The sequence below is a fragment of the Canis lupus genome, chromosome 23, assembly GCF_048164855.1.
Source record: "Canis lupus baileyi chromosome 23, mCanLup2.hap1, whole genome shotgun sequence".
In the NCBI taxonomy this organism is placed as follows: domain Eukaryota; kingdom Metazoa; phylum Chordata; class Mammalia; order Carnivora; family Canidae; genus Canis; species Canis lupus.
The window spans coordinates 38711593-38739453 of record NC_132860.1 but is presented as its reverse complement, the minus strand read 5'-3'; the positions used below and the strand labels follow the sequence as shown (position 1 = coordinate 38739453).

Below are 27861 nucleotides of genomic sequence, written 5' to 3'. Positions count from 1 at the left end.
GATGGGGTGGGGAAGGGAGGGCTGACATGAGGTGGAGTGCGGGCTCTCCATCTCATTAGTTGGAGATCACAGCATCCTGTTGAGTGGGGAAGTGTCACAAAAGGATTTCTCAAGAAGGGTAATTCTTGAGGACTAAAGAGGAAAGGCCACAGGGGACTATTGTATTTACTGAAATGCCAGGAGAGAAGAGCCAGAAAGGGTCCTAGACACGGAGATGAAGGTGAAAATCAAGGGCACTGAGGAAGAGGACCCTGCAGCACTCAGACCCTGGTGTGATGTGGAGGTGAAGGGAGAAGGACTGTCAGACCCGAAAGTGGCATAGCATGGTGACAGTCATGGAAAGTTGAGATGGGCTCCAGACATGCAACCTTGAGCTGGATCACCACCACCACCACTACCACTGCCTTTCATTGAGTGGCCAGGATGGTGATGATCATGGTACTTTTATTATCTCTGACTCTCACAACAGCATTGAGAGATCAGAAAGCATGATCATGATTGTCCCCATGTCACAGAGGAGACATTCAGAGGTGATAGGGGCCTTGCCTAGAGCCATTGGGCTAGTGAGTGACAGAGTTCAAACCCAAGTCTGTCCTGTTCCAATGCCTCCCCCTCCTTTCTTATTGGAACTCTCTCTAGTCCTGCATCGTTAAAACTCAGCATTTCTTTTTTTTTTTTAACTCAGCATTTCTGAATCACATGTTCACAAATATGTGCACCCCCTCACCCAAACAACATGGGCAAAGCAAGCACATTCCTTAGATTGAATGGTGTTGGCAGCAGGTATCTGCAGGAGTCCACATGCATCAGCTGGGCTGGAGTCCCCTGGGGGAAGATGAGGTAAAGTGAGGCTGGGAACAGGGGTGCCATGTCAGGGTACCTTGTTAGAGCACATCAGGAAGAGAGCCAGGGCTTGCACCTTGGCAGGCCCTGCATACCTTTTAGGCATGTAGCAAGGACATGCCCATCACCTCATGGCTCCTGTCACCATAAAACTCCCTTGAGTTGGTGTCGGGATATTAGATGGCCTCCAATTTTAGAAGCACCCTGCACAACCAACGCAGACATTACCCCTGTGGCCCGTTCCCCAAAACTCCCAGATAGCACTCTACTCTGGGTTCCAAGATCAGCTGAGGCATTGGCCTCCTCAGAGGACTTTGAAAAGAATCCTCAGGTGGAGCCCTGTCTGTGAGGAGATGAAATTGGTTAGCTCTGAAGATACCCTGGGCTCCATCTGCATGTCTGTAGGTTCACCTCCCTTTGCAGCACATGGTGACAGGATCCTGCAGCTGTAAATCAACCAGTTCAAAAGCCAAGAGGGGACATGACAGCCTGCCCACCAGGGGTACAAGTCAGTAGAAATAGTAGGACTGGAACTCCGGTCTCCCACCTCTTTACTCCTTTCCACTGTGTAGAGAGATAGATGTCTCCCCATCATTTGAATCAAGCTTAATTCACAATCATTACTTACGTGTGTAAAGTAGTTTGAAGTTTTAGAATGAATACAAATATAGTCCTGTCAGCCGCTCTGTGAAACAGACCCACAGCCCCTTTCACTTGAGGAAATGGAGGATTCCTGAGGTTGACTCCCCTAGGCTGTACAAATAGTAAGAGGTAAAACTGAACTGTTTCTGTTTGCCATCCAGGACTCTTCCCACCACTGGACTATAAGCTTGTGATGGGCAGGAGCCATATTTATTTAGCTCACCATTGGACACCCAGCACTACCCAACACAGAGCCTGGCATATGGGCCTTGTTGGATAGAAGGAAGGTGTATTGAAGGATTAATAGAATAGGAGCATTGATAGAAAAAACTTGGAGTCTCATTTTCCTGACAACTTCTTTTTTAAAAAAAAAAAAAAAGATCTTATTTATTCATGAGAGGGAGCTATAGGGAGCTTGGATACCTAGTCCCAGGATCACAACCCGAGCCAAAGGCAAATGTTCAACCACTGAGCCACCTAGGTGCCCCTTTCCTGTTGACTTCTAATAGAATCCTAGATGAGGGGCGCCTGGGTAGCTCAGTCAGTTAAGGATCCAACCCTTGGTTTTGGCTCAGGTCATGATCTCAGGGTGGTGAGATCGAACCCTGTGTCATCGGGCTCCATGCTCAGCTCAGAGTCTGCTTGTCTCCCTCTCCCTCTGCCCCCTGCCCCCCCGTCAAGCATGCACACGTGCTCTCTCTCTTAAACAAATCTTAAAAAAAAATAAAGAATCCTAGATGAGTGAGATTCTGTTATTAGTAACTTCTTTATTACTTTTGTTTAAAATGCATAGCGTCTTAAATTTTTGTTAACATTAACGTAAAAGATTATTTGATTCCTTTAAGAATCTTCAGCAGATAGACCGTCCAGGACGTGGGACAGAGTAGCGCTCAGTAAGTGCCAGGATAAGTGTTTCTGGAATTTAATAGAATGTAAAAGATAAGCTGGGGAGATGAAAGCAATTGCAGAGTTTCTATGTTACTGGGATAATTAAAGAATTGAATTTATCCCACCTTTGCAAAATAACTTTATCCACAAATCCAGGTTTATCAGTTGGGAAGAAATCAATAGCTAGAGTGGAATGCAATTATGACCTGCATTTCCAGAATCTTGGGTTCCAGAGGATTAATAACCGTGTCCAGTCCTCATTACGAATGAGATGCAGTAGGTTGTGCTTGCTGGCCAGGGCAGGGCGGCCCTGCAGGAGCCAGTCAGTGCTTCTCGCCTACAGCCAGGTAGGGGGTAGGGATGTTGGTGTCGGGTTGTCATGGTAACTTTTTTACTGACTGGAAGAATAGATGAAGCCAGAGTGAACTTCTTTGATCAAATAGGGGTAGGAGTGGGAGTCACCAGTGGTGAGGAACAGAGAGGCTTCTCTCTTTCTAGACAAAGGCAGTGCAGGAAATTTGAATTTGAGTAATAGTAGAACACACTCAGATAAGGTGCTAGCTAGAATAATTAAGATAAATATACAGTTAAATTATTCTGATTATCAGACTGGGAGGTAAAACCTCTACGGAGGCCAGTGGTTTTAGACTTCCATAAAAGTCCACTTGTTACAAATCACAGCCTCCAATGTTCTTTTCCAAGACTGATTCACTGTGTCAGGAGTGGGGCCCAAGGTCTCCATCCTAAAACTGCCCACAGCTCGTTGTTCCCCCAGGAGGTATTATGTATTATGAACTACACTGGCATCACATGAGCCATGTTTTTATAAACTCTGCTCTGGGTAAACACAGCATCAGAGATCAAGCTGGAGCCGACTCAGCTCTTCTCACCTGATGGGAAAACTTAGGAAAAATCACTACCCCTTTCCACTTAGTTCTAGTTAGAACAAAAACAAAAACAAAAACAAAAAACAAACAAACAAAAAACAATAATAAGCCACTTTAGTTAATACAGTGTACTTTCAATCTTACATTCTGCCAAATGCTTCATTAATTGACCGAAACCAGCAGTTTTTGCTTTGCCTGATGCCCTCAGCCCACGTCCCCCAGCCGCCTGCCTCTCCTTTAAAATCCAGCCACCGTGTCTTCTTCCCCTACCACCTCCTTCATCTCCGTCCTCCTTCCCTCACGGCAGAAGATTTTGCCCCTCCCTCTATCTGTGCACAGGGGCCTCTGCTAATACTTTGTTAATGAACTTACTACATTATGATCCAGTGGTTATTTACAGATCTGCTTTATCAGTCAGGAAGCCTATCAGACCAGGTGTCTTATTCATCTTTATATCTGTCCTTTCCTTTCTAGTCACTCCTGGCATGGCAGTTCCCATATACTAGAATCAGTGAATGAGTATGAGCCCCATAAAGGCAGGAATGTTTGTCTATTCTGTCAACTGAAATAAATATCCCAAGTGCCTAGAACAGCACTTGTCGCATAGAAGGCTCTAATAAGTAATTGTTGAAATAGATCATGAATGAGTGCTTTACCTCATACAAGCCAATAGGGAAGAAAGACTGGAGCTACAGTGTTTTTCAGCGTAACAGTAAAAATTATCCACAGTGGCACCAATATTATCACAGCCTCTTGAACAGATTAAGATCTCCAACTGATATTTCTGTCATCTGATAGTTTGGGGTTACCTATCAGATGGTCACAGACCCAAGGTATTCCAATAGAGAAAAAGCAGTACTACTGCAATAGTATAGCTCATATCTACATCAATCAGATCAAGTCAGCTTTTCTTAGCCTTACTTATCACTTTTTTTAAAAAAGATTTTGTCTATTTATTCATGAGAGACACAGAGAGAGAGGCAGAGACACAGGCAGAGGGAGAAGCAGGCTCGCTGCGGGGAATCTGATGTGGGACTCCATCCCAGGACCCGGGGATCACAACCTGAGCCAAAGGCAGATGCTCAACCCCTGACCCACCCAGGTGCCCCTACTTATTACATTCTTCTAATAGTAAGCCTGGAAAGTGAAGGATTTTCCGGGATAGTTTACGTGGATTAATCGGAAAAATAGCTTCCATCGAGCACTGACTAAATGGGCCAGGCATTGCATTGTTTTCCATATATGATTTCTTTTAATTGTCACATACAACTTTATTAGAAATGTTTCATTATCCCTATTTTACAGATGAGGAAACTGAGGCTCAAATGTACTCATTTGTCAAGGTCATTGACAAATGACTTGAGATGGAAGTCTATGTCTCTCTGAGCCTCTGCTCTTGAGCTTCACAATAACACCAATGTTTTGAATTGAGTGGATCCAGGTGGGACTTACTTCTAACCAGAGAAGCACACATCTTTCCCCAGGCATTTCAGAGTAAATACTTTTTGTCCTTGAACATTCCTAATCTTGAGTTTTTTGAGACTTCTTCCTTTAAAGACATTTGTAGTTGGGAGGCTACCCTCTGTCAGAATGACAAGTCAAATTCTCCCTGCCCCCCACTACTCCTGATGAGTGGCCCTTCCAGGCATTTGATTCCAGGCACTTAACTGTCTCTTACATGTGCTTCCAGGGATCAGGGTCCCTGAGGTTTGTACATATGTTTTCCCAGTGAACTTTTGTCCTCTTTGAAAACTGCATTCTGTTCTCCTTTATTAAATTCCAGCTTTCATGACTAATATGTGCTGATAGCTCCAGAAATGTTTATATAATAAATTAAAGTGGGCAGAGTCTTCCGCTTACAAATTGCTTCAAGATAGGATGCAGATGCCTACCCATAGAATTGTCTCATAAATGCGAGCATAAAATGGATTCGAGCTTTTACAATTTCAGCTTGTCCTTGGCCTAGGGGCCTGTTATTTCAGTGAGTCTTGATAGAGTTCTGCGCTCCTAGCCCAGAGGCCACAGAAATTTATGACTCAGTGGGAAAAACTTTGTGTGACTACTCAAATCTGCTTTGGAAAAACAAACAGGATGTTTTTTGCCTTCCTATCTTGCACATACCTGAAAACAAGCAACACACTGGCAGGGCCTCTGAGTCACAATTTCAGAGCCTCTGGTTTGAGGATTATTTGCTTGGATAAATCAGAAGTTCATGTTAGAAGAGAGCCACCTTCCAAAAAACTTATTGCCCAGAGACCCAGATTAACTAGAGTTCTATTAGACGACAGGAAGGTGTTTGTTTGTTTTGCAAAGTGGAGGCATGTGTGGGTCTGTGCCATGTTCACAACCATAAAAGAAAATGAAGAGTGTTAAGTGTGACTTCTCAGGAAAAAGGGGGCCTGAAGCCTCTCTGATTATTATTTTTGGAGGAGTAAATATTTCGGTAGAAAAAGAAACTCCTTTGTACCAACTCTGTCTGGGTTTTCTTGGCACATTTTAATATTTTCAAGTAACAGCTGAAACCACATTAACCTTCCCTGTTCTAATTGGAAGCATCTGTGAATTGTAAAATCAGAAATTTTTGATTCTGCACTGATTTGCTATTTGGACAGGGGTGTCCGTTTCAGCTGAAATTTCCATCTATGGGACATTTTTTTTCATCTCCTGATTATAAACTCCAGTCAGCCAATGATGTGATGGAGACACAAGGCACTCTTCATCAGCTTTTCCATGTATGCGTGCTTTTAAATGAAAACCACACTTTCTTCTTTGGCTATTTGTATACCTTATCAGGATCCTTTTGATTCAAAGGGAACAGATGGAGAAATTCCCCAACCCTTGGAATGCAACTCGAACAATTTTCTCCTGCCAAGAAGCATTCATAACCAATGACACCAGAGCAGTATCTGAGATTTGCAAATTCTGGAAAGAAAAAAATAGAAAATAATTTAAAAGTTAATTCAATTTTTCTCTTTGCTAATAGATGCCTATATCCTAAAGGGCTTCATGTTTTACAAATATCTCCTAAAACTTCAATAAGAGACCTGAAAGTAAAATGCCTTCTCACCTGCTTGCCTGTACTACTTAGGCTAAGTCCTGTCTCCATGATCTTACCTCATTTCATCCAGCCTCAGTATTCTCCAGTATAAATGGGAACCATACCTGCCTCCCAGATCTGTAGCTATGAGTAAATGGTGTAGTATTTGTAAAATGTTCCCAATGGGAGTGTGAGTCCATTCAGTCTGCTCTCACAAAATACCACAGACTGGGTGGCTGATAAACAACAGAAACTTACCTCTCACCGTTCTGGAGGCTGAAAGCCTGAGATCAGGGCACTGGCATGATTGGGTGAGCCCCTGCCACCCCTCCATGGCAGATATCCTTATCCCCACGGGCAGAAGTGGCTAGGGGGTGCTCCACGACATTTTGTAAGACAGCAATCCCATTTCTGGTGCTTTGTGTTGTTAGTAAAGTTAAAATTTATGACAACACAGGGAAAGGATTCAAAACGAGGGCACCAGAAAGATGAGCTCGGCTTTTCATAGTAGACACCCCATAAATGTCTGCAGGATTGAATTTAATAGACTGGACCTGCAGATCACTGTGTTTTTGAAAGTGAAAAGGAAAACAAATAATAGTTGTGCCAGGACAGAGGCAAACCAGAACATATAGCCACCCTGTCTGTGAACCATCATGCAAAATTCAGTGTCTTTTGGAGGGGAACTGACCCTCATTTCTCTGGTAAACATTTATTAAGTTCCAACTTAAGATTTAATTGAGAGACTACTTTGCGAGTAACATTTTCTTTAATGTTCACACAAACCTAGTGAGACAGACTTAATTGTTAAATTAATGATTAATTAGAGCTCCATTTAAATAATAAGCAACTAATGCTGAGATTAAGTAATTTGCCAAAGTTGCCCAGCAAGTAAGAGTTGGTTAGAGCTGGGATTTGAACTGGGGTCTGTCTGGCTACAAATCCATGGCCTTGCTACTATTCCATAGATTGATTTCTTCCTCCTCCTCCTCCTCCTCCTACTTCTTCTCCTCCTCCTCCTCCTCTTCCTTCTACTTTTTTCTTCGTCTTCTTGCTTATGCTACAAATACTTATGAAAGCTTCATCTTGGTTTTATTATGTGTTTTTATTACTTCATTTCTCCTTTTGTACCTTTGTTCTGAACTGCAGTGTTGGTGTCACTGATTCATTGTCTTTCCTCATGTCTTGATGTCCTTGCAGATAACAACCTAGAAAGTGCAGATCTTGCTTGATTCTCTTGTGGAATCCTAGATTTTTAGAGGCCATTTTATCTACCTTCTACATTTTTCAGAGGGGGAAAGAGACTCAGAGAAGTCTAGTAACTTTCTCAAATTCACATAGCTAGATAATCGTAGTAGAAATACTAGCACCCTTGTCCTGACCACTCCATTCCCACATTCAGGGAAGGAGAGAAAGGAAGAGACTATCTTTTTGGAAATCCCTTTCAGAAGGAGATACAGTGTCCATAGGGCTGTATTAGGGGATCCATGGAAATCAATGAAAAATGGTGGATTTGCTCCCTGCCCTTCTGGGGCTTCAAGTCTGCTTGGGGAAAATCATCCCACAGCAGCAAGTGGGGGTGGGGGGTGGGGAGGGTGAAATGGGGCAGCAGAGCCCAAGGGCCCTAGATTGGGGGTTTCAGGCCCAGCTCTGCAGCTGTCCCTCTCAGCCTTCCTGGGCCTGCTTGTTCTGTGGTTCTCCTCATCTCCCCGCAATGTCTCTGGTATACCCCAATGTGCTGCTTGGGTCTTTTTGGTTTTGGGGTTTTTTTTTTGTTTTGTTTTGTTTTTTGTTTTTTTGGGGGGTTTTTTTGTTTTTTGTTTTTTTGGCTGGTCTGCCTCCATCAGAAAACCCTACTGAGTCAGAGATAAATTCTCATTCATTCTTAGTTCCCATGTGCCCGGTACAATACCTGGCACAAAGCAGAATGCCTGGAGCCTGTGCAAGGAGCAAGACAGTGTTAACCTCAAGCAGAAGGGATCCAGGAAGCCCAGCCCATTCCGAGGTTCCCCTGAAGGAGTCACAGGGACAGATGTTTCAGCCCTCACCTTTGTGCCTCACTCCAAGGACAGGAACACTCCCCATCACTTGTTATCTGGGAAGGTCAGGAGGAAAGGGGGCCTCCACAAGGGTGGGAGGGAGCATAGGCTCCTCCCTTTGTAACATCCCACCTAGATGGAGATAAAATGCAAACAGGATGGGCTGTTCAAGATACAGGAAATTAGCAATGGTTGATCAGTGGGTTAAAATAATCAGATGTTCCTCAAGATAAAAAAATAAAACCAAAGAAGAATTGTAAGTGGCCTACACGAACTCATCCCTTACTTTAGCCACGCTCCCAGAGGAAACTTGACAGAAGCAGGGTCGAATATGATTTTTAGGTTCCTCTGAGACAGGGCTGGCTTCTTCACCTTGGCCTCAGGCTGGGCCTTACCAGCTGCTGGGCTGCAGAGGCTCTTGGGACTTCTCAGCCCTACCTCTCCCACTGTGCTGTTGACTCCATGAGACTGCCACTGGACCCAACACCTAGCTTCTTGCTGTATTTCAGAGTATAGCTTCCCGCGCCTGCCCACCCGCCCCCCCCCCCCCAACACGTCCATCATGGCAAAAACGTGTGGAATAGTGGTTTTGTGGCAATAAGGAGCCTTTGTTCCAGAGATGAACGTATCCATCCCTCCTCCTGAGCCTGGCCTTGGTGGTTTGCCTACTGTCACTAGCCTTTTTTAATTAAGTCTTCCTTTTGTGTTGGACTCGGTGCCAAGAAGCCTAAATGAACATTGTCTATTTGAGTGGACTTTCTTAGGGTTTTTTTCCCCCAGTTCTATTTCAGGAAACTTCTGAGGGTCACTCCTCTGCAGGCAGAGATAAGGGTTAAGAGTCTTTTTCTCAAGAAATAACATTCGCCTAAGTGAACGTTATCTTTGTTTTTCTTTCTCTTTCGTGTAACTGAGTTCTAAAATTCAAGAGGGTTTTTCTGGCTCCTGATGGAAATTGGAGATAGTGATGTGATTGACAGGCCTTTGTCGGGTGGAGGAAGCTTCACCTGCACTTGCCCTTGCAACATTCCAACAGAGTAGAGTTTTCAGAGATGTACGGGAAAGGAATCGTGGTTGCCACTGCTCATGGCTACTGCACAGAAGGTGGAGAGTTGGTGCATTCGCTTCTTGAGGCTGCTGTACAAACAGCACACACTGGGGCTTAAAACAACAGGAATCTCTTGTCTCACAGTTCTGGAGGCCAGAAGTGTGAAACTAGGGTGTCAACAGATTTGTGCTCTCTGTGAAATCAGTAGGGGAGAATCCTTCCTTGCCTCTCCTAGCTCCTGTTTTTTGCCAGCAATCCTTGGCTTGCCTCACTTATAGATGCATCAGTGCTGTCTCCCCTCGGCCACCACCACAGGTCATTGTCTCCCTGTGTGTCCTCACCTCTTGTTATAAGGACACTAGTCATACTGGATCAGGGTCCCCCTGTGACCTCAACTTAATGATGCCTGCCAACACCCTATTTCTAAATAAGGTCACAAGTACCATGGCCTAGGATTTCAATATATCTTTCAGGGGAAACACAAGTCAACCTGTAACAAAGGACTTGAGTTTTTCTCACCCAGAAAATACCTGGCTATGTTCCCATCCTTTAGCATAAGCAATCATAATCAATATCAACTGCCACTGACAGAGCCCTTCTCACAGACCAAGCACTATTGCATTCTATTTCATTTAATCCTCAGAAGCACTTTGAGGCAGGTATTACTAGATGCCCCATTTATAACTGAGAAAATAAAGGCCCCGATATGTCTCATTTCAGCACCCACATTCTGAGCCACTCAGTAGACACAACGCCTATCTTGTTTTTTTAGGTAACTGTTGGGTGCTTGGTGTTGTGCTAGGCCCCATCTGCACGTTCATCCCAAAATTCCATGCAGGAGGGGGCCGCCCCACTTCTCTGGCTGCTTTCTCTCAGCCTGGTCAGTGGATCCTGCTGTCCCAACATCAGCTAAGGGAGAATCTGGGTTCTGTCTCTAGAAACTGAAGAAGGAAAGTCCAGCTTTGTGAAAACCAGAAATCAGGGGACAGTGAACAATTGTTCGCAAACAATTCTCAGCAATCTCCCAAGTGCACATACAATATGATTTTAAGTATAGATATTTTATTTACTCACAACATTTCAAGAATATGTGGTATGTTCTGTAAAGCAGGGCATGTGTTCATTTAAGCCCTGGATTCCAGAGGTTGGCAGCTGGCCATATTCACTATAGGTATTTTATCTCCCCTCAAGTTCCAAAATTGTTTCCCTGAACTAAACAGGAAAAACTTGGGGAAGTAATCAACAGCCAAAGTTATTTTTGCTTTTTTCCTGTTCCACTTACTGGCTATTAACAGTGAGAGAGTCCCAGGAGTGCTCTGTCCCAGAAGGCTGTCTCTGCAGCAGCAGGAGCAGCGACAGACGCTCTGTTCCAATTACTCAGAGGAGTCATTAGTCTTGATGAATGTTCAGGTTACATTAGCTCACGGCAGGATGTTCAGTGCCTTGGAATCCCCCAGGGTGGCCTATAACTCACTCAAAAGCTGGAAATGCCTCTCTGTCTCAACCTGGAGCTTCCTGGAACTTCCCACCTTCCTGCCTGCCTTTGTGCCTCAGAGCAGGGTGATACCATCACTCCAGCTGTCAAAGGCAGCACTTCCCAGGGCATCACTCATTTTGGGGGGTTCAGGCTCCTTCTTATGGCAAGAAAATTGAAACAAACACAGCTGTGGACACAGACAGCTCCTTGGCACCTAAGTTACTGCCCCACTCATCCATTAAGGGCCACCAGGAAACTGGAGAGATTGGAGAGACTGGCATCCTCTTGGAGAGCTTCACATCAGCCTCCTCTCAGACTCATCCTGTTGAACAAGGTCAAACACCAAGATTCGCATGTCTGTAGGGCTTTCCAATGTGCAGAGCTTTTGTGAACTTGCCTTGTTTCACCCTCAGTCACTCCATTATGGAGAAGTCATTGTTCCCATGTTATTGAAGAGGAAACTAAGGCACAGAGAGTTGAAGTGACTTGCCCCAAATCACACACTAAAGGAGCCACATTTCTGAGATCCAAGAGACCCGTGCTTTGATCTCACCTCCACCTTCACATCTGTACTTCTTAATCTATGGAACGGTGAGGATACCCACCTCATAGTCTTGTGTGAGAATTAAGATATGGACATAAAGAGCCTAACAGGGCTCCTGGAACAGAGTTACTCAAAAAAAAAACAAAAAAAAAAAAAAAAAAAACAGTGGATGGACAGATGGATGGATGGATGGATGGATAGATGGTTGGATGGATAGCTGGACAGACAAGTGAATGAGTGAACAAATGGTGAATGAGTAAATGAATGAATGAATGAATATTGCCCATTTGTGCCCTGATTTTCCTTTCAGTTGGCCCTTGATAGCAATCTCATTGAATATTAGCTCTTACAGGGAACATGGAAAACGTTTAGCTCTGACTGTGTATCACCACAATGTTTTGCCCTCACTCAGTGACTCCCATAATGAAAGATTTTCCACCAAACCTTATGACTGTCTTCCTGTTTCACCAAAAGCACATCTAACAGCCAGTCATGGCTCCTCACAAACATGCACATTGACTTGGAATCATTCTAGTTAAAATACAAATTCAGGGCAGCCCGGGTGGCTCAGTGGTTTAGCGTCTGCCTTCAGCCCAGGACATGATCCTGACCCAGGATCGAGTCCCACGTCGGGGTCCCTGGGTGGAGCCTGCTTCTCCCTCTGCCTGTCTCTCTGCCTCTCTCCCTGCATCAATCTCTCTTTCTCTCTCTGTCTCTCATGAATAAATAAATAAAATAAAATCTTTAATAAATAAATAAAATAAAATACAAATTCATAATTAGCCACTAACATCTACTGAGCATTTATTATGAGCCAGGTACTGCACTGGCATTTTGGCAAAACCCAGGCAGTCTGACTCCTGAGTCTAGACTCTTAACCTCTACACTAGCCCAGCAACACTAAGAGCTGTCACTTGTTCAGTGCCAGCAGATACTATAATAAACTTTTTTTTTAAGATTTTATTTATCCATGAGAGACACAGAGAGAGGCGGAGACATAGGCAGAGGGAGAAGCCGGCTCCCTGCAGGGAGCCTGATGTGACTTGATCCTAGGACCCCAGGATCAAGACCTGAGCCAAACCTGAGCCAAACGCAGATCCTCAACCACTGAGCTACCCAGGGTGCACCAATAAACTCTTTTAAATGTACATTGTCTTCATTAGTCCTTATAGCAAAGGTATGAAGCAGCTGGTGTCATGTTCTCATGAGGAACTGAAGCTTGAGGAAGGGAAGTAACTTGTCCATAAGCACAGCGCTAGTGAGTAGCAGAGGCTGGCATTGAACCCCGGTGCTATAGTTGTAAAGCACATACCTTTAACCCCTGGTCTGTGCCATCTTCCATCCAAAACCTCACTTGAGTCACTTGCAGCCCCATCATTTTCAGTGCTTTGGCTTTTTAGAAGTGTTGTTTTTTTTTTTTTTAAGATTTTATTTATTTATTCATAGAGACAGAGAGAGAGAGAGAGAGGCAGAGACACAGGCAGAGAGAGAGGCAGGCTCCATGCAGAGAGCCCGACGTGGGACTCCATCCAGGGTCTCCAGGATCACGTGGGACTCGATCCAGGGTCTCCAGGATCACGCAGTGGGCTGCAGGCGGCGCCAAACCGCTGTGCCACCGGGACTGCCCGGCTTTTTAGAAGTTAGTTGAAAATCCCCATTCTAGCCCCAGGGACTCCTGTCGGTCGGAGGTCTCAGGGTGAGACTAAGCAGGTGTCGGAAGGAGCACCTCCCATGGCACTTATGTATTCTCTCTGAAGTCACTAAGAAGGAATGTAGAGGAGTGACTGCCTGCAATTATGACTTGATGAGAACCTCAGGGAAACAGAGATAACAACCAATTCCATCACAAAGTACTGCTGGGCAAGATAGTGGCCCCAGAGTCGGAGTCGAAGGTGGCTAAAGCTGCCAACAGGTTGCTGAGGGCATTGAAGAGTTTTCTTCCCTGGGGGTGTCTTCTTTCTGAGCTGGTCTAGATGCAGTTCTGCCTGGAAATGGGTGGATGGGCCAGAGACCGCCACCCCCCCGCCCCCCCGCCTTGTAGGGTCCTGCTGGAACCTGCAACCCATTTGTTTATCATCAGAATTCCTCACTCTGCACATTTTACTTCTCACCACATACACCGAAGAAAAATGTTCCATTAGTGGGTCCAGTAAGCATCTGTTTGTTACACCCCATAACTCTAGCTGTGTGTGGGAACAGAAAGTCTGAGTCAATGGAGAGAGCCTTGGACTCAGGACCTGGATTCAACCAGGTTCTACTGCTTATGAGCTATCTGACCTTGAACAAGTCACTCCACCTCTCTGAATGTCAATGTCCTCTTTTATAAAATGAGGTCTTGGACTAGATATTTCAAAATCCCGACCCAGTCAATCTATTTGCAATCATTTGTAGCTACAATTTAGATAATAGATGGAAAAGCACTTTGAGAAGTGATTTAAACCTCTTAATTCATTTCAGAAGGTGTTTTTTTGCAGCATGATCTCTGCCAAGCATAAAATTATATATGCAAAAAAAATGAGAGTAAAAGGGTCTTTTGAAATTTTAGTAGCTCACATTTAAATGTAAAAGCCTTCATTTTAAGTGTCTCTCCTCCCTCTCCTTATCTTCAACAAAGAGTGACTGTTTTAATGTATCAGGATTTCTGTAATCAAACTTTTCCTGTATTTAGACTTAATTACACAAGAGTTTTGCTAAGATCTAGAATAGTGCAAGGATCGTACCCTTTAATATGTGAGCTTTTTGTTAAGTATCACTACTAAGCCTCTATCTTATCAGGGGAATGTTGAGAACCAGAATTGTTTGGGTGAGGGACATTTCCAGAACAGGGTCAAGTTAAGAGTTCCAAGGGGCCAGGAATGCGTCACTGGGATTAATTAACGTGGGTAAATGACTTCCCCAAGGTCACTCAGTGAGTCATTAGTGAGCCTGGGGCTGGAACTCAGTTCTTCCAGCTTGAAAGAATTGGCATCCTGTTGGTATTATTGTTCCATGTGACTAGCTCTACACAACCTTGAAGGGAAATCACTTATGGACATTAGAATCGCAGCTGTGGGAAAGTAAAAACTGGCAGAAATACACCCCTGACAGGGCCTCAGAGCAATGGCTGGTTTGGGAGGTGGAGAAGGTGGTTCTTTAAAAGTTTCAGACTTAGAGACTCCCCTGGACCAATTTACCTTTCTACTGCCACCAAGGCAAATATCCCTATCTTTTTTTTTTTTTAAGATTTTATCTTTAAAGAGAGGCAGAGACACAGGCAGAGAGAAAAGCAGGCTCTCTGCAGGGAGCTTGATGCAGGACTCGATCCCAGGACCCTGGGGATCACGACCTGAGCCGAAGGCAGACACTTAATCACTGAGCCACCAAGGTGCCCTGGCAAATACCCTTATTTAAACTTCAGGAAGCCTGTGTGTGGCTGCTTTTCTCATCCAGGGCAGTACTTGAAGTTCATTATTACCAAAAGAGTGCAATTTTCCAAACTCAAATTTCCTAAAGGTGATTCTTAAAAACAAATTCCAAGAAGCTAATCGGTGCTTTGTTTTCGTCTTGATCAATACAACAGAGCACCCCTTGGTCATTTCAGAATGGGACAGCAAATGCCTGGAACTGTTCTCAAACCTTATAAATAAGGGAATTCAAACACCGGGTTGCCCTCCATTAATGTGATGGAAAGAGCCCTGCATCCCCCAAGACTTAGGCTCTGGGATTTTCTTCTTCCCAGGCCTGTCCACCTGCCTTTGTATGTGCATTTCCCTGGTCTAAGCCACAAGACAAAGTCTAACTCAGCCCAGCGCCACCCAGTCTAGATGACCCCTTGAGCATTTACAACATCACACTTCACTCCAACTTTATTCAACACCTTTCATCCTCATCCCTCAACCTTCAGCCATCATCAAGTTCACGTGCTCACTTCTGCACTTACTAAAAAAGTAGATATTGAGGGGTGCCTGGGTGGCTCAGTCAGTTAAGCATCTGAATTTGGCTTAGGTCATGATCCCAGGGTTCCAGATCAAGCTCTGCATCAGGCTCCCTGTTCATCAGGGAGTCTGCTTCTCCCTTTCCCTCTGTCCCTCCCCACTGCTCTCACTCTCTCTCCGTCAAATAAGCAAAATCTTAAAAAAAAAAAAAAAAAAAAAAAAGAGGAAGGAGGTAGAATTGAAGGACTTGTCATTGGGTTATATTAAAGGAGAGAGGGTTGATTCCAGGGTTTTGGTCTTGTTAAACTAGATATATGGACTAAATAGGAATGTGGAGTGGGGGATAACAGTCACCGAGAGAAGGAGGAAGGGAAGAGAATCAAGTTTGTTGTGGGTCTCTGAGTCATGGTGGTGGATTAGGATCACAGACTTGGTTTAGGACCTGTTGTGTTTGACATGCCTTTGAGACATGGAAAGGGAAATGTCAGGTAGGCAGTTAAATATAAAGGTTGAGAAAAATGGCTCTAAAAGCAGGGGTGGTGCCTCCCAGAAGACATTTACCAACGTCTGGAGATATTTTTGGTTGTCGCAAAAATAGGGTGCTATTGGTATAGTCGGTAGAGAACACAGATACTGCCAAATGTCCTGCAAGGCACAGGACCTCACTTCTCACAGCAAAAAAATCAACCCGAATGTCAGCACCAAAGGTAAGAAACTCTGGTCTGCTGATATTTGAGAGTTACTGACCCTGATGAGATAACAGAGGGAAAGGAAAGTGGAATGGTACAAGTTTTTGAGGAACTGTAACACCTAACAGCAGGATGACCCTGCATAAAAGACAAAGAACTTCAAGCAGCCAGAAGTAAGAGGAAAACTCAGGAGCAGAGTCACAGAGGCCAAAGGTTGGGGCGGAAGTATGTAGAAGTGGCACAGGCTACTGACAAGCCAAAGGCAGTGAAGACTAAAAATCCCTATTGTATTTGGGACGTGGAAGTCATTGTTAGCCTTCGCAAGTGCAGCTTCGGCAGCCTGACCCTGAGAGAAGGCGTCCTGCAGGGGGAGTCAAAAACTGGAGGTATCTAGTGTAGACACCATATCTAAGAAGTTTGGCTATGGAAGGGAGGAGAGAGAAGGAACAGTATTGGCAAGGAATGTGGAAGCCAAGAATAGTTGGGCGTTCTGTGGTGGGTTTTGTTGGTTTATTTTGTTTAATTTTTTTTTTTATTATGGAACATGTCTAGCATGCATGGAGTAAGTAGAATGTTATAAAGGACCTCTGTGTACAACCCTCTCTCCCGATGGGCAGCAACTGAAATCTCTGTTCAGTGTTTGCAGCTGCCAGCCGCCGCTTCTTTATCAGGCCCTCATCTGTGCACAGGTGATGGTCAGCAGGTCAGTAAGGTGGGCTTTTATACACAGACCTGAGAGTTCACTCTTTCTGCAGCTTCTTCCCTTCCAGAATGCCCCCTTTCACTTCCTGGCTGTTCTTTCAGCCCCAGGTCCCTTCTCTGGCACCTCAAGCTAGGAAGGCTTTGGCTCCCTGCTGCTCTAAGTTACCTGCAGGTTAGACTCCCCTCAGACAAAGAGCTGCAAATCCATAAATCCCCAGAGGTAGAATTCCTGCTTTCAAAGGTAAATTCCCCTTCAGTTTCTGCCTGCTTTTGGCCAACCTCCATTAAAACATATGTGTGTTTTATATACTCTAAATGTTGTAACAGTAATATAATTGTTTTTTAAAAAATAACAGTTCAGAGTTGAGGTAACATGGCAGAGGAATAGGGGCTCCTGGTTTCATCGGTCCCTGGAAATCAGCTAGATAGTTATCAAATCATTCTGAGCACCTGCAAAATCAGCCTGGTGATAGGTGAAAAGAATTGCTAAAAGCAACCACGTTCTGCAAGACAGGAGGAGCGGAGCCCTGAATCTGAGGGGATGCATGGGGGAAACCGCCCGCTGGGGAGGGAGCCCCCTAAGCCTGGTGCGGGGAAAGTGCTAGAGCATAGAGCAGCGGAGCGCAAAATAGGAACACTGAGAGGTCTGCGCTGGGAGGGACGTCCTTGCCTGAAAAGCACTCAGGAGGCAAAGCAGGGCGTGGTCTCGGGTGGTCTGGCCCCCCCCCCCCCCCCCCGGGGTCACAGCAGGCACAGCGGTGCTGCCCTAAACCGTGAACCAGGCCCGGTGTGGCCAGGGCTCCCGAGCGGGCCCAGCGGGAGGCAGAACCAGGAACCAGGGCAAGACCCGCCCGGCCGGGAGGAGTGGCACAGACCCCGCCACCGCCCCCCGGGCCTGTGCAGTCTGGAGAGTGGGAAACGGGCCACGTGTCCAGGATAAAATGCTCAGCCGCGGGCTGGGTGCGCACAGCGCCCACGGCAAGCCGGAGCCCCGCGGGACTGACTGTTTTCCGTGAGCGCTCAGGAGACAGCTCCGGGCTGGAGAGCTGGGCACAGCCATCTTCATCCCCCACCCGCCGGGGTACCACCTGCACCCGAGGCCCCCCCCCCACCCCCGCAAGGCCGGTGCACGCTCCCCGAACCGCACCCGGAACCAGCGCGCAGGTTACACATCACTCAGAACTGTAAAACTCCAGCTCTTGGAGGAAGAAGCACATAGCATTCGTAGTTTTTCTTATTCTTCAGTCCTTCAGTTTCCTATTTTATTATCCTTTTCGGGTATTTTCTTGTTATATCAATTCTTAAGTCTTTTTTCATTTTCATTTTTTCACTTATGGTTTACATATATATATATTTAATTTTTGGCTCCCTTTCATTCTGCTCAGCTTCACTTTTGTATATATGTTTTTCTTTCTTACCTATTTTGGGATATAGTGTCCTCTGACAACCCAAAATATACCTAGAATCTAATTTATTGTCTGTTCAACTTCTTGTCTGATATTATTCTCATTTTTCCCTTTTTCTGTTTGGTTTCTGTTCTCTTCTGATTAGAGTAGTATATATTTTTCTGACATAGTTATTATTCTTTAGTCCTTCGGTTTTCTATTTTATTATCCTTTTCAACTCTTATCAATTTTTTTTTGTCTTTTTAAATTTTCATTTTTTCACTTACAGTTTGTAGTTTTCAGTTTTGGTTTCCTTTCATTGTATTCAACTGCGTTTTTGTACGTATATAAGGTTCTGTTTCTTGTCTATTCTGAGGTCTGGTTTCTTCTAACAGACCAAAATACACTCAGACTCCAGTTTATTGTTCTGTTCTACTTCTTATTTGATTTTGTTTTCATTTTTTTTCTTTTCTTTTTGGTTTCTGTTCTCTTCTGATCTCGTGCTCGCTTCGGCAACACATATACTGTTCTCTTCTGATCTGTGTAGTGTATATTTTTCTGGTGTTGTTATATTTGTATTTTCCTTCTTTTTCATCTATTCTTTTCTGGACATAATGAGAAGACAGAAGAACTCACCCCAAAAAAGAGAACAAGAGGCAGTACTCACAGCCAGGGATCTAATAAATATGGATGTAAGTAAGATTAAGAACAAGAATTCAAAACATTGATTGTAAAGATACTAGGTGGCCTTGAAAAAAGCATAAAAGACACTAGCAAATCTCTTACTGGAGAAATAAAAGAACTATAATCAGGTCAAAATTAAAAAGTCTATTTCTGAGATACAATAAAAAATGGAGCCTCTAAGTGCTGAGATAAATAAGGCAAAAGAGAGTGATATAGAAGATAAAATGATGGAAAATAAGTTAAGAAAAAGATAACTTACTGGATCATGAGGGGAGGAATCAAGAGATCAGCAATACCATAAAGTGAAACAATATGAGAATAATTGGGGTCCCAGAGGAAGAGGAAAAAGAAAGAGTGGCAGAAGGATTATTTGAACAAATTATAGCTGAGAACTTCCCTGGTCTCGGAAAGGAAACAGGCATTCAAGTTCAGGAGGCAGAGAAGCCCCCTCAAAATCCATAAAAATAGGTCAGCACCTTGACATATAATAGTGAAGCTTGCAAGTTTCAGAGATAAAGAGAAAATCCTGAAAGCAGTTTGGGACAAGAGGTCCTTAACCTTAAAGTGTAGAAACATAAGGCTGGAAGCAGACCTGTCCACAGAGACTTGGCAGGCCAGAAAGGACAGGCATGATATATTCAAGGTACTAAATGGGAAATATATGCATCCAAGAATACTATCTCCAGCAAGGATATAATTCAAAATAGAAGGAGAGATAGCTTCCAGGACAAACAGAAACTAAGAGAATTTGTGATCACTAAACCAGCCCTGCTGCTTTATAAGAAATATTATATAATAATACTTAAGGAATACAATCTTTAATAATAAGAAGAAATATTAAATATTAAAGGGGATCTGCTAAGTGAAAAGAGAGCCCAAAAGTAACAAAGACCAGTTAGAAACAGAAACAATCTACAGAAACAGTGAATTTACAGGTAATACAATGGCACTAAACTCTTATCTTTCAATAATTACTCTAAATATAAATGGGCTACATGCTCCAATCAAAAGACACAGAGTATCAGATTGGATAAAAAAAACAAGATCCATTGATAATGCTGTCTACAAGAGACTCATTTTAGACCCAAAGACATCTCCAGATTTATAGTGAGGGCTTGGAGAACCATTTTATTGCTAATTTACATCAAAAGAAAGCTGAGGTAGCAATCCTTATATCAGACAAACTAAATTTTAAACCAAAGACTATAAGAAGAGATGAAGAGGAACACTATATCAGGGTCTACCCAACAAGATCTAACAATTGTAGATATTTCTGCCCCTAACTTGGGAGCACGCAAATATATAAACCAATTAATAACAAAATTAAGGAAACATATCGATAATAATACAATAATAGTAGAGTACTTTAACACCCTACCCACAGCAATAGAGAAATAATCTAAGCAGAAGATCAACAAGAGAACAAGGGCTTTGGGGCAGCCCCGGTAGCGCAGCAGTTTGGCGCCGCCTGCAGACTGGGGTGTGATCCTGGAGACTCAGGATCGAGTCCCACATCGGGCTCCCTGCAGGGAGCCTGCTTCTCCCTCTGCCTGTGTCTCTGCCTCTCTCATTCTGTGTCTATGAATAAATAAATAAAATCTTTAAAAAAAAAAGAAAAGAAAAGAAAACAAGGACTTTGAATGACACACTGGACCAGATGGACTTCACAGATATATTCAGAACATTTCATCGTAAAGCAACAGAATACACATTCTTCTTGAGTGCACAGGAACATTCTCCAGAATAGATGACATACTGGGTCATAAATCAGGTCTTAACTGGTACCAAAAGATTAGGATTATTCCCTGCATATTCACAGACCACAATGCTTTAAAACTTGAATTCAATCACAAAAGAAAATTTGGAAGGAGTACATGGAGGTTAGAGAGCATCCTACTAATGAATGAGTCAACCAGGCAATTAAAGGAGAATTTTAAAAATTCATGGGAGCAAATGAAAATGAAAATACAACAGTTCAGAACCTTTGGGATGGAACAAACGCAGTCCTAAGAAGGAAATGTATAGCAATACAAGCCTTCCTCAAAAACCAAGAAAAGTCTCAAATACATACCTAAAGAAGCTAGAGAAAGAAGAGCAAATGGAGCCTAAATCCATCAGGAGAAAAAGAATAATAAATATTAGAGCAGAAATCAATGAAATAGAAACCAGAAGAACAGAACAGATCAATGAAACCAGGAACTGGTTCTTTCAAAGAATTAATAAGATCAGTAAACCCCTAACCAGACTTAAAGAAAAGAGAAAGGACCCAAATAAATAAAATCATAAATGAAAGAAGAGAGATCACAACCAACACTGAAGAAATACAGACAATTACAAGAACATATTGTGAGCAAAACTCTTTGACCTCAGCTATAGCAACCCCTTGCTAGATACATCTCCAAAGGCAAGGAAAACAAAAGCCAAAATGAAGTATTGGGACTTCATCAATATAAAAAAGCTTTTGCCCAGCAAAAACAGTCAACAAAACCAAAAGACAACTGACAGAATGGGAAAAGATATTTGCAAATGTTTTATCAGAAAAAGAGCTAGTATCCAAGAGCTATAAAGAACTTATCAGGATCCCTGGGTGGCGCAGCAGTTTAGCGCCTGTCTTTGGCCCGGGGCGCGATCCTGGAGACCCGGGATCGAATCCCACGTCGGGCTCCCGGTGCATGGAGCCTGCTTCTCCCTCTGCCTATGTCTCTGCCTCTCTCTCTCTCTCTCTGTATGACTATCATAAATAAAAAAAAAAAAAAAAAAAAGAACTTATCAAACTCAACACCCAAAAAACAAGAAAGTCCAGTCAAAAAATGGGCAGAAGGGCAGCCCCGGTGGCTCAGCGGTTTAGTGCCACCTTCAGTCCAGGCCGTGATCCTGGAGACCCAGGATCAAGTCCCACGTCAAGTTCCCTGCATGGAGCCTGTTTCTGTCTCTGCCTCTCTCAATCTCTCTCTCTCTCTCTCTCTATCTGTGTCTCTCTGTCTCTCATGAATAAATGAATAAAATCTTTAAAAAAAAAAGAAATGGGCAGAAGACATGAACAAACATTTCTCTGAAGAAGCCATGCAAATGACTAATAGACACGTGAAAAAATGTTCCACATCACTTGTCAACAGGGAAATATAAATCAAAACCACAGTGAGATGCCACCTCACACAGGTCAGAATAGCTAAAATTAACAACTCAGGACACAGGACAAATAGAAAGGGGAACCCTCTTACACTGTTGGGAATGCAAACTGGTGCAGCCACTCTGAAAAACGGTATGGAGCTTCCTCAAGAAGTTAAATAAAGCTACCCTACAACCCAGCCATTGTACTACTAGGTATTTACCCAGAAGATACAAACATAGTGACACAAAGGGGCACCTGCACCCAAATGCTTATAGCAGCAATGTCTACAATAGCCAAATTATGGAAAGAGCCCAGATGTCCATGGACAGATGAATGGATAAAGAAGATGTGGGAAAACCATAGCTGGAGGCATCACAATGCCAGATTTCAGGTTGTACTACAAAGCTGTGGTCATCAAGACAGTGTGGTACTGGCACAAAAACAGACACATAGATCAATGGAACAGAATAGAGAATCCAGAAGTGGACCCTCAACCTTATGGTCAACTAATATTTGACAAAGCAGGAAAGACTATCCACTGGAAAAAAGACAGTCTCTTCAATAAATGGTGCTGGGAAAATTGGACATCCACATGCAGAAGAATGAAACTAGACCACTCCCTTTCACCATACACAAAGATAAACTCAAAATGGATGAAAGATCTAAATGTGAGACAAGATTCCATCAAAATCCTAGAGGAGAACACAGGCAACACCCTTTTTGAACGTGGCCACAGTAACTTCTTGCAAGATACATCCAAGGCAAGAGAAACAGAAGCAAAAATGAATTATTGGGACTTCATCAATATAAGAAGCTTTTGCACAGCAAAAGAAACAGTTAACAAAACTAAAAGACAACCTACAGAATGGGAGAAGATATTTGCAAATGACCTATCAGATAAAGGGCTAGTATCCAAGATCTATAAAGAACTTATTAAACTCAACACCAAAGAAACAAACAATCTAATCATGAAATGGGCGAAAGACATGAACAGAAATTTCACAGAGGAAGACATAGACATGGCCAACAAGCACATGAGAAAATGCTCCGCATCACTGGCCATCAGGGAAATACAAATCAAAACCATAATGAGATACCACCTCACACCAGTGAGAACGGGGAAAATTAACAAGGCAGGAAACCGCAAATGTTGGAGAGGATGCAGAGAAAGGGGAACTCTCTTGCACTATTGGTGGGAATGTGACCTGGTGCAGCCACTCTGGAAAACTGTGTGGAGGTTCCTCAAAGAGTTAAAAATAGATCTGCCCTATGACCCAGCAATTGCACTGCTGGGGATTTACCCCAAAGATACAGATGCAATGAAACGCCGGAACACCTGCACCCCGATGTTTCTAGCAGCAATGTCCACAATAGCCAAACTGGAAGGAGCCTCGGTGTCCATCGAAAGATGAATGGATAAAGAAGATGTGGTTTATGTATACATGGAATATTACTCAGCCATTAGAAATGACAAATACCCACCATTTGCTTCGACATGGATGGAACTAGAGGGTATTATGCTGAGTGAAATAAGTCAATTGGAGAAGGACAAACATTATTATGGTCTCGTTCATTTGGGGAATATAAAACTTAGTGAAAGGGAATAAAGGGGAAAGGAGAGAAAATGAGCGGGAAATATCAGAGAGGGAGACAGAACATGAGGGACTCCTAACTCTGGGAAATGAACAAGGGGTGGTGGAAGGGAGGTGGGTGGGGGGTAGGGGTGACTGGGTGATGGGCACTGAGGGGGGCACTTGATGAGATGAGCACTGGGTGTTATGCTATATGTTGGCAAATTGAACTCCAATAAAAAAAAAAAGATGTGATATATCTATACAATGGAATATTGCTCAGCCATCAAAAAAGAATGAAATCTTACCATTTGCAATAACATGGATGGAACTAGAGGGTATTCTGCTAAGCAAAATAAACCAATCAGAGAAAGACAATTATCATATGATTTCACTCATGTGTGGAATTTAAGAAACAAAACAGAGAGGTGCCTGTTTGAATTCTAGGAAAGAAACTGAGGGTTGCCGGAGGGGAAGTGGGTGGAAGGATGGGGTAACTGGGTGGTGAGCATTAAGGAGGGCACTTGATGTAATGAGCATGGGGTGTTAAATGCATCTGAACTCTACCTTTGAAACTATTAATATGTTGTATGTTAATAATATATTTTAAATTTAAAAAAATTTTAAATAACAATTTTGGGTGCCTGTGTGATCAGTGAGTTAAGCATCTCACTTTGGCTCATGTCGTGTTCTCAGAGAGCCTCACATCCAGCTGCCTTCAGCAGGGAGTCTGCTTGTTCCTCTTCCTCTGCCCCTCCCTTGGCTTGTGCACTCTCTCTCTCAAATAAATAATTTTTTAAAAAAATTTTTTAACAGTTTTACTATCATTATCAGCAGAACATTTACTCTGTCCAAGAGACTGTCACTAACAAAAGCCAGAAGTCTTTTTTTTTTTTTTTTTATGAGAGACAGAGACATAGGCAGAGGGAGAAGCAAGCTCCATGCAGGGAGTCTAACATGGGACTTGATCCAGGGACTCCAGGATCACACTCTGAGCCTAAGGCAGACGCTCAACTGCTGAGCCACCCAGGTGTTCTGCAAAAGCCAGAAGTCTTTAAGATGATAGAGACTTGGAGATATTTTGTGGCTGATGGGAAGCTAATGGAAAATCTAGAGGAGAGCAAGAAGAGTAAAATTAAGACTTTATAATATTCATTGGAACAGAAGAAATGAAGGAATTGTCTGCAGACACAGCGGTTTGCAGGTTTGGTGGTGGGAAGCTGACAGAGATACCATTCCATGGCTTCATGTGACGTCAGAGGCAAGGGGAGTTGGGGGAAGGTGAGGCAGATGGAGGTTTGAGAACAGGGCAGTTGAAAATATCTTTGCAAAGAGTGGAAAGAGTGAATTTTGACCAGAGAAACACTGAAAGAACAAAGACTGTTGGTTGTTTAGAGTCCATGTGGGTTGACAGTGGAGAATTTATAGTAGAGCCAGTCTGTCTGCCCTGTGGTAAGGCTCTCTCCACCTGCCCTTAGCTTCCTGGGTGAAGCAGACCGGGAAGAGAGAGTAGGAGTATACAGGGTTGGGAGTTTTAAATGACTTGCTGAGACCAAATTGCAGGGCCAAGGGTTTTGACCGTGTTGGCTAGGGCATGATTTAAATAGCGGATCCAAAATCTGAGCATCTTACGAAGCCATGAAAAGTACTGTTTGGAAGTCTGAGTAAGCCAGGGCACTGGGGGCGGGGGGGCTGTTCTCCCACACCTCCCCAGCCTACTCACATTGGCAAAGCAGAGTGAGTGCTTCTTCAGCAAAAGGAGCTTTTCTGTGCTCATTGGAGAAAAAAAGGGAAAGAAGGAAGTGGCACAAACTACCCCAGGTATACATATTCTCACAACCCTGGTCCCAGGGCAGAAGACTCAGGTCCACATACAAAGGCCCAAACATAAATAAAAGTTCTAAATCAAGCTAATAAACTGTTAAGTAAAATATGTTCCACCTTCCTGCTTTTACAGATACATCTTCATGCTGGTCTGGAAGGCCAAGTTTGAACTTAGAAGTCATGTACTCCAATGCTGCAGAGAAAAGTGGTTCATGGCTGTCAGCCCTCCCCTCTTCCTATCCCCAACTCCATCCCCCCATTGCCCTGAGGCCTCACGTACCTGTGTCTGGACACCACAACCCACATGTCCAAGCTCCAGTTTGCCCCAGGCCTAGGGGTCTGCCCACCATAGTGTGGTCTGTGACCTGGAGAAGAGGCCAAAATGGTTTCCTCAGTCACTCAGAGAATTCTGGGGTACTGGGTGCCTGGTCTAGAAGGAAGAAGGGAGAGTGGAGGCACTGGTGAGCACAGGTTCCAGGTGGGCACATCCCTCGGCCCCATGAATCCCTTGCCTTATGGTGAGGATAAATTGGAAGAAAGAAATGGTCCTCTAAACTGTTAAGGGCAGGGCCCTGCCTTGCCCAGGTCTGTGGGAAAAATGAAATGGTGCAGTGATACACAGTATTGTGGTCTTTGCTCTGTTCCTAGTCTGACTGCCTGGTTTCCCTGTGTGTCCGTGTTTTGTTTCTCCTAGTGGGCTGTTCATCACCATTCATGACAAAGGCCATCTTGCAACAATGCTGAACTCTTGGCCAGAAGACGATATTAAGGTATGATCATGTTTTCTTTGTTACTGCTCAGGTGAAGCCTTTCAGCCTGGACCAGAGTCCTCCCCAATTAGAAAATGAGCCATTGCACCACTGAAGGCAAGACACTGCACAGCTTTCCCGGGCCCAGAGCATGGACTGGTTAGAGCCAAGCATGAATGCACCACAGAGTGGAGGTTGACACTGCCCCACACCCATGTGAAATTGCCCTTATCATTATCATTATTAATAGTAGTAGTAGTCTGGAGACACGTTCAGCATGTACTGAGTACCTACTAAGTATACACTGCCAGTTTCCATGGGGGAGACGGGGAAATCAGACAGTTTCTTCTCAAGTAGCTGACTTTTATGTGGAAAATAAGAGAGACACAAAAGACTAAGAGGGAACTTGGTCAGGGGTAATGAAGCACACATTGCTGAAGGTATTCAAAACGGCAGAGATTATTTTCAACCTGAGGGGAAATCTAGGAAGACTTCATGGGAGAGGTGACATTGGCGCAGGGCCTTGAATTAAGGAGTAGCGTTTGGCCAGATAGGCTTTGGAAAGAGTAGGACATATAGTGGGGACAGTCTGCAGTAAGAGGAAAAGCTTAGAATGAACAGTACTTTCCCCCCAGCGTGTACATAGTCAGAGGTTGGGGGTGGGTGATAGTTGTATGCAGAGTGACGAAATAAACCTGCCATTTCTTCCGGGAGTATCAGTTTTACTCAAATAATCTATGAAGAAAACATTTTTATATAATAAACAGGATATAATATGCAATGTAAAGTTTGTATTAGTTTTGAAATATTAAACATGCAGCTTTGTAGAAACTTGTTAGCCTCTGGCTACATGCCCAGGTCTCCTCCTGCCACAGGGACTTCTGTGGATGAGTATGAGGGGCTTTCATGACTAAGATCCTTGTCGCTTCTGCAAATGAGTGAAGCGAAAATGCAAAACATCTGCTGGGGAAGGCTTGGAGCTCACTGGGCCCAAGATAAATACTGGGATACCATCCTGCCTGACCAGAAGACTAAGGCGCTCCACTACTGCTTCCTCCCCTGGCCTTCCCTCCCTGCTCCTGCCAGTTCTGCATTTCCCTGCAGCAGAGCCACCTCCTCCCCAGCTGCTGAGTTAAGGTGGCAGTTTTCCAAGGCATGGGTATCTTTAGACCCTGATGTTGATGGGGAGACGTGGTTCAGAGGAGCTTCTGAATCAAGTCACAGGATAAAGGATGACTTTCCGTGGTTTCCCAGCCAGAAAGCTGAATGTTGAACTGCGGTGTCGGAGAGGCAGGCAGGGAGAGAAGTGAGGCCAGAGCCCAGGGCTAGGGGGACCATGAAGTTTCATGGGCCCCTCTTGTGCGAGGAGGAAGGGGCGGGCCAGGCTGCCCAGAGCTGTCCAGCATAAATCACAAAGAGGAGTGAGAACTGCTTTTCTGACTCTTTCCCACAGTGGCCACTGCCTTGAGCCTGAGGAAGACTCAGCTGAGAACAGCCCTCTTCCTCACAGCTTTCCCAAGCCCCTAAATCTCTGCCTCATCCCAGGCCCTACGGCTTCGGGGGGAGGTGCTGAGAGGCAGCTAGGCAGTGAGGCCTGGGGAGTAGCCTCTGCTGCTGAGCACCAGCCATGTGGGCATCCCTGCCAAGACCAGGTGCTAGTGCCAGGTGCCTGCCCATAATGCACAGGCCCAACACATGGTAAACACACTCCGTCCTCGGTATCAGAAGGTGGGTGTCCTAGGGAACACTCTCTGAGGTGAACATTAGCTTGTTAGGGAGTGCTCTTGGGATCAACACCTCTAGGAGGGAAGGAAGCAGGAGAAAGCCAA

At 44.1% G+C, this 27861-nt stretch overlaps 1 protein-coding gene across 4 annotated transcripts in view; it reads left to right on the top strand.

The window, feature by feature from the left end:
• Positions 1-27861, top strand: part of ME3 (malic enzyme 3) — a 186224-nt gene that overhangs the window by 97904 nt on the left and 60459 nt on the right. For all 4 annotated transcript variants that reach the window (XM_072794951.1, XM_072794954.1, XM_072794952.1 and 1 more), the window contains exon 4: positions 25978-26053. In XM_072794951.1, the coding sequence (XP_072651052.1) occupies positions 25978-26053 (76 nt within the window). The remainder of the gene's footprint in view (positions 1-25977; positions 26054-27861) is intronic.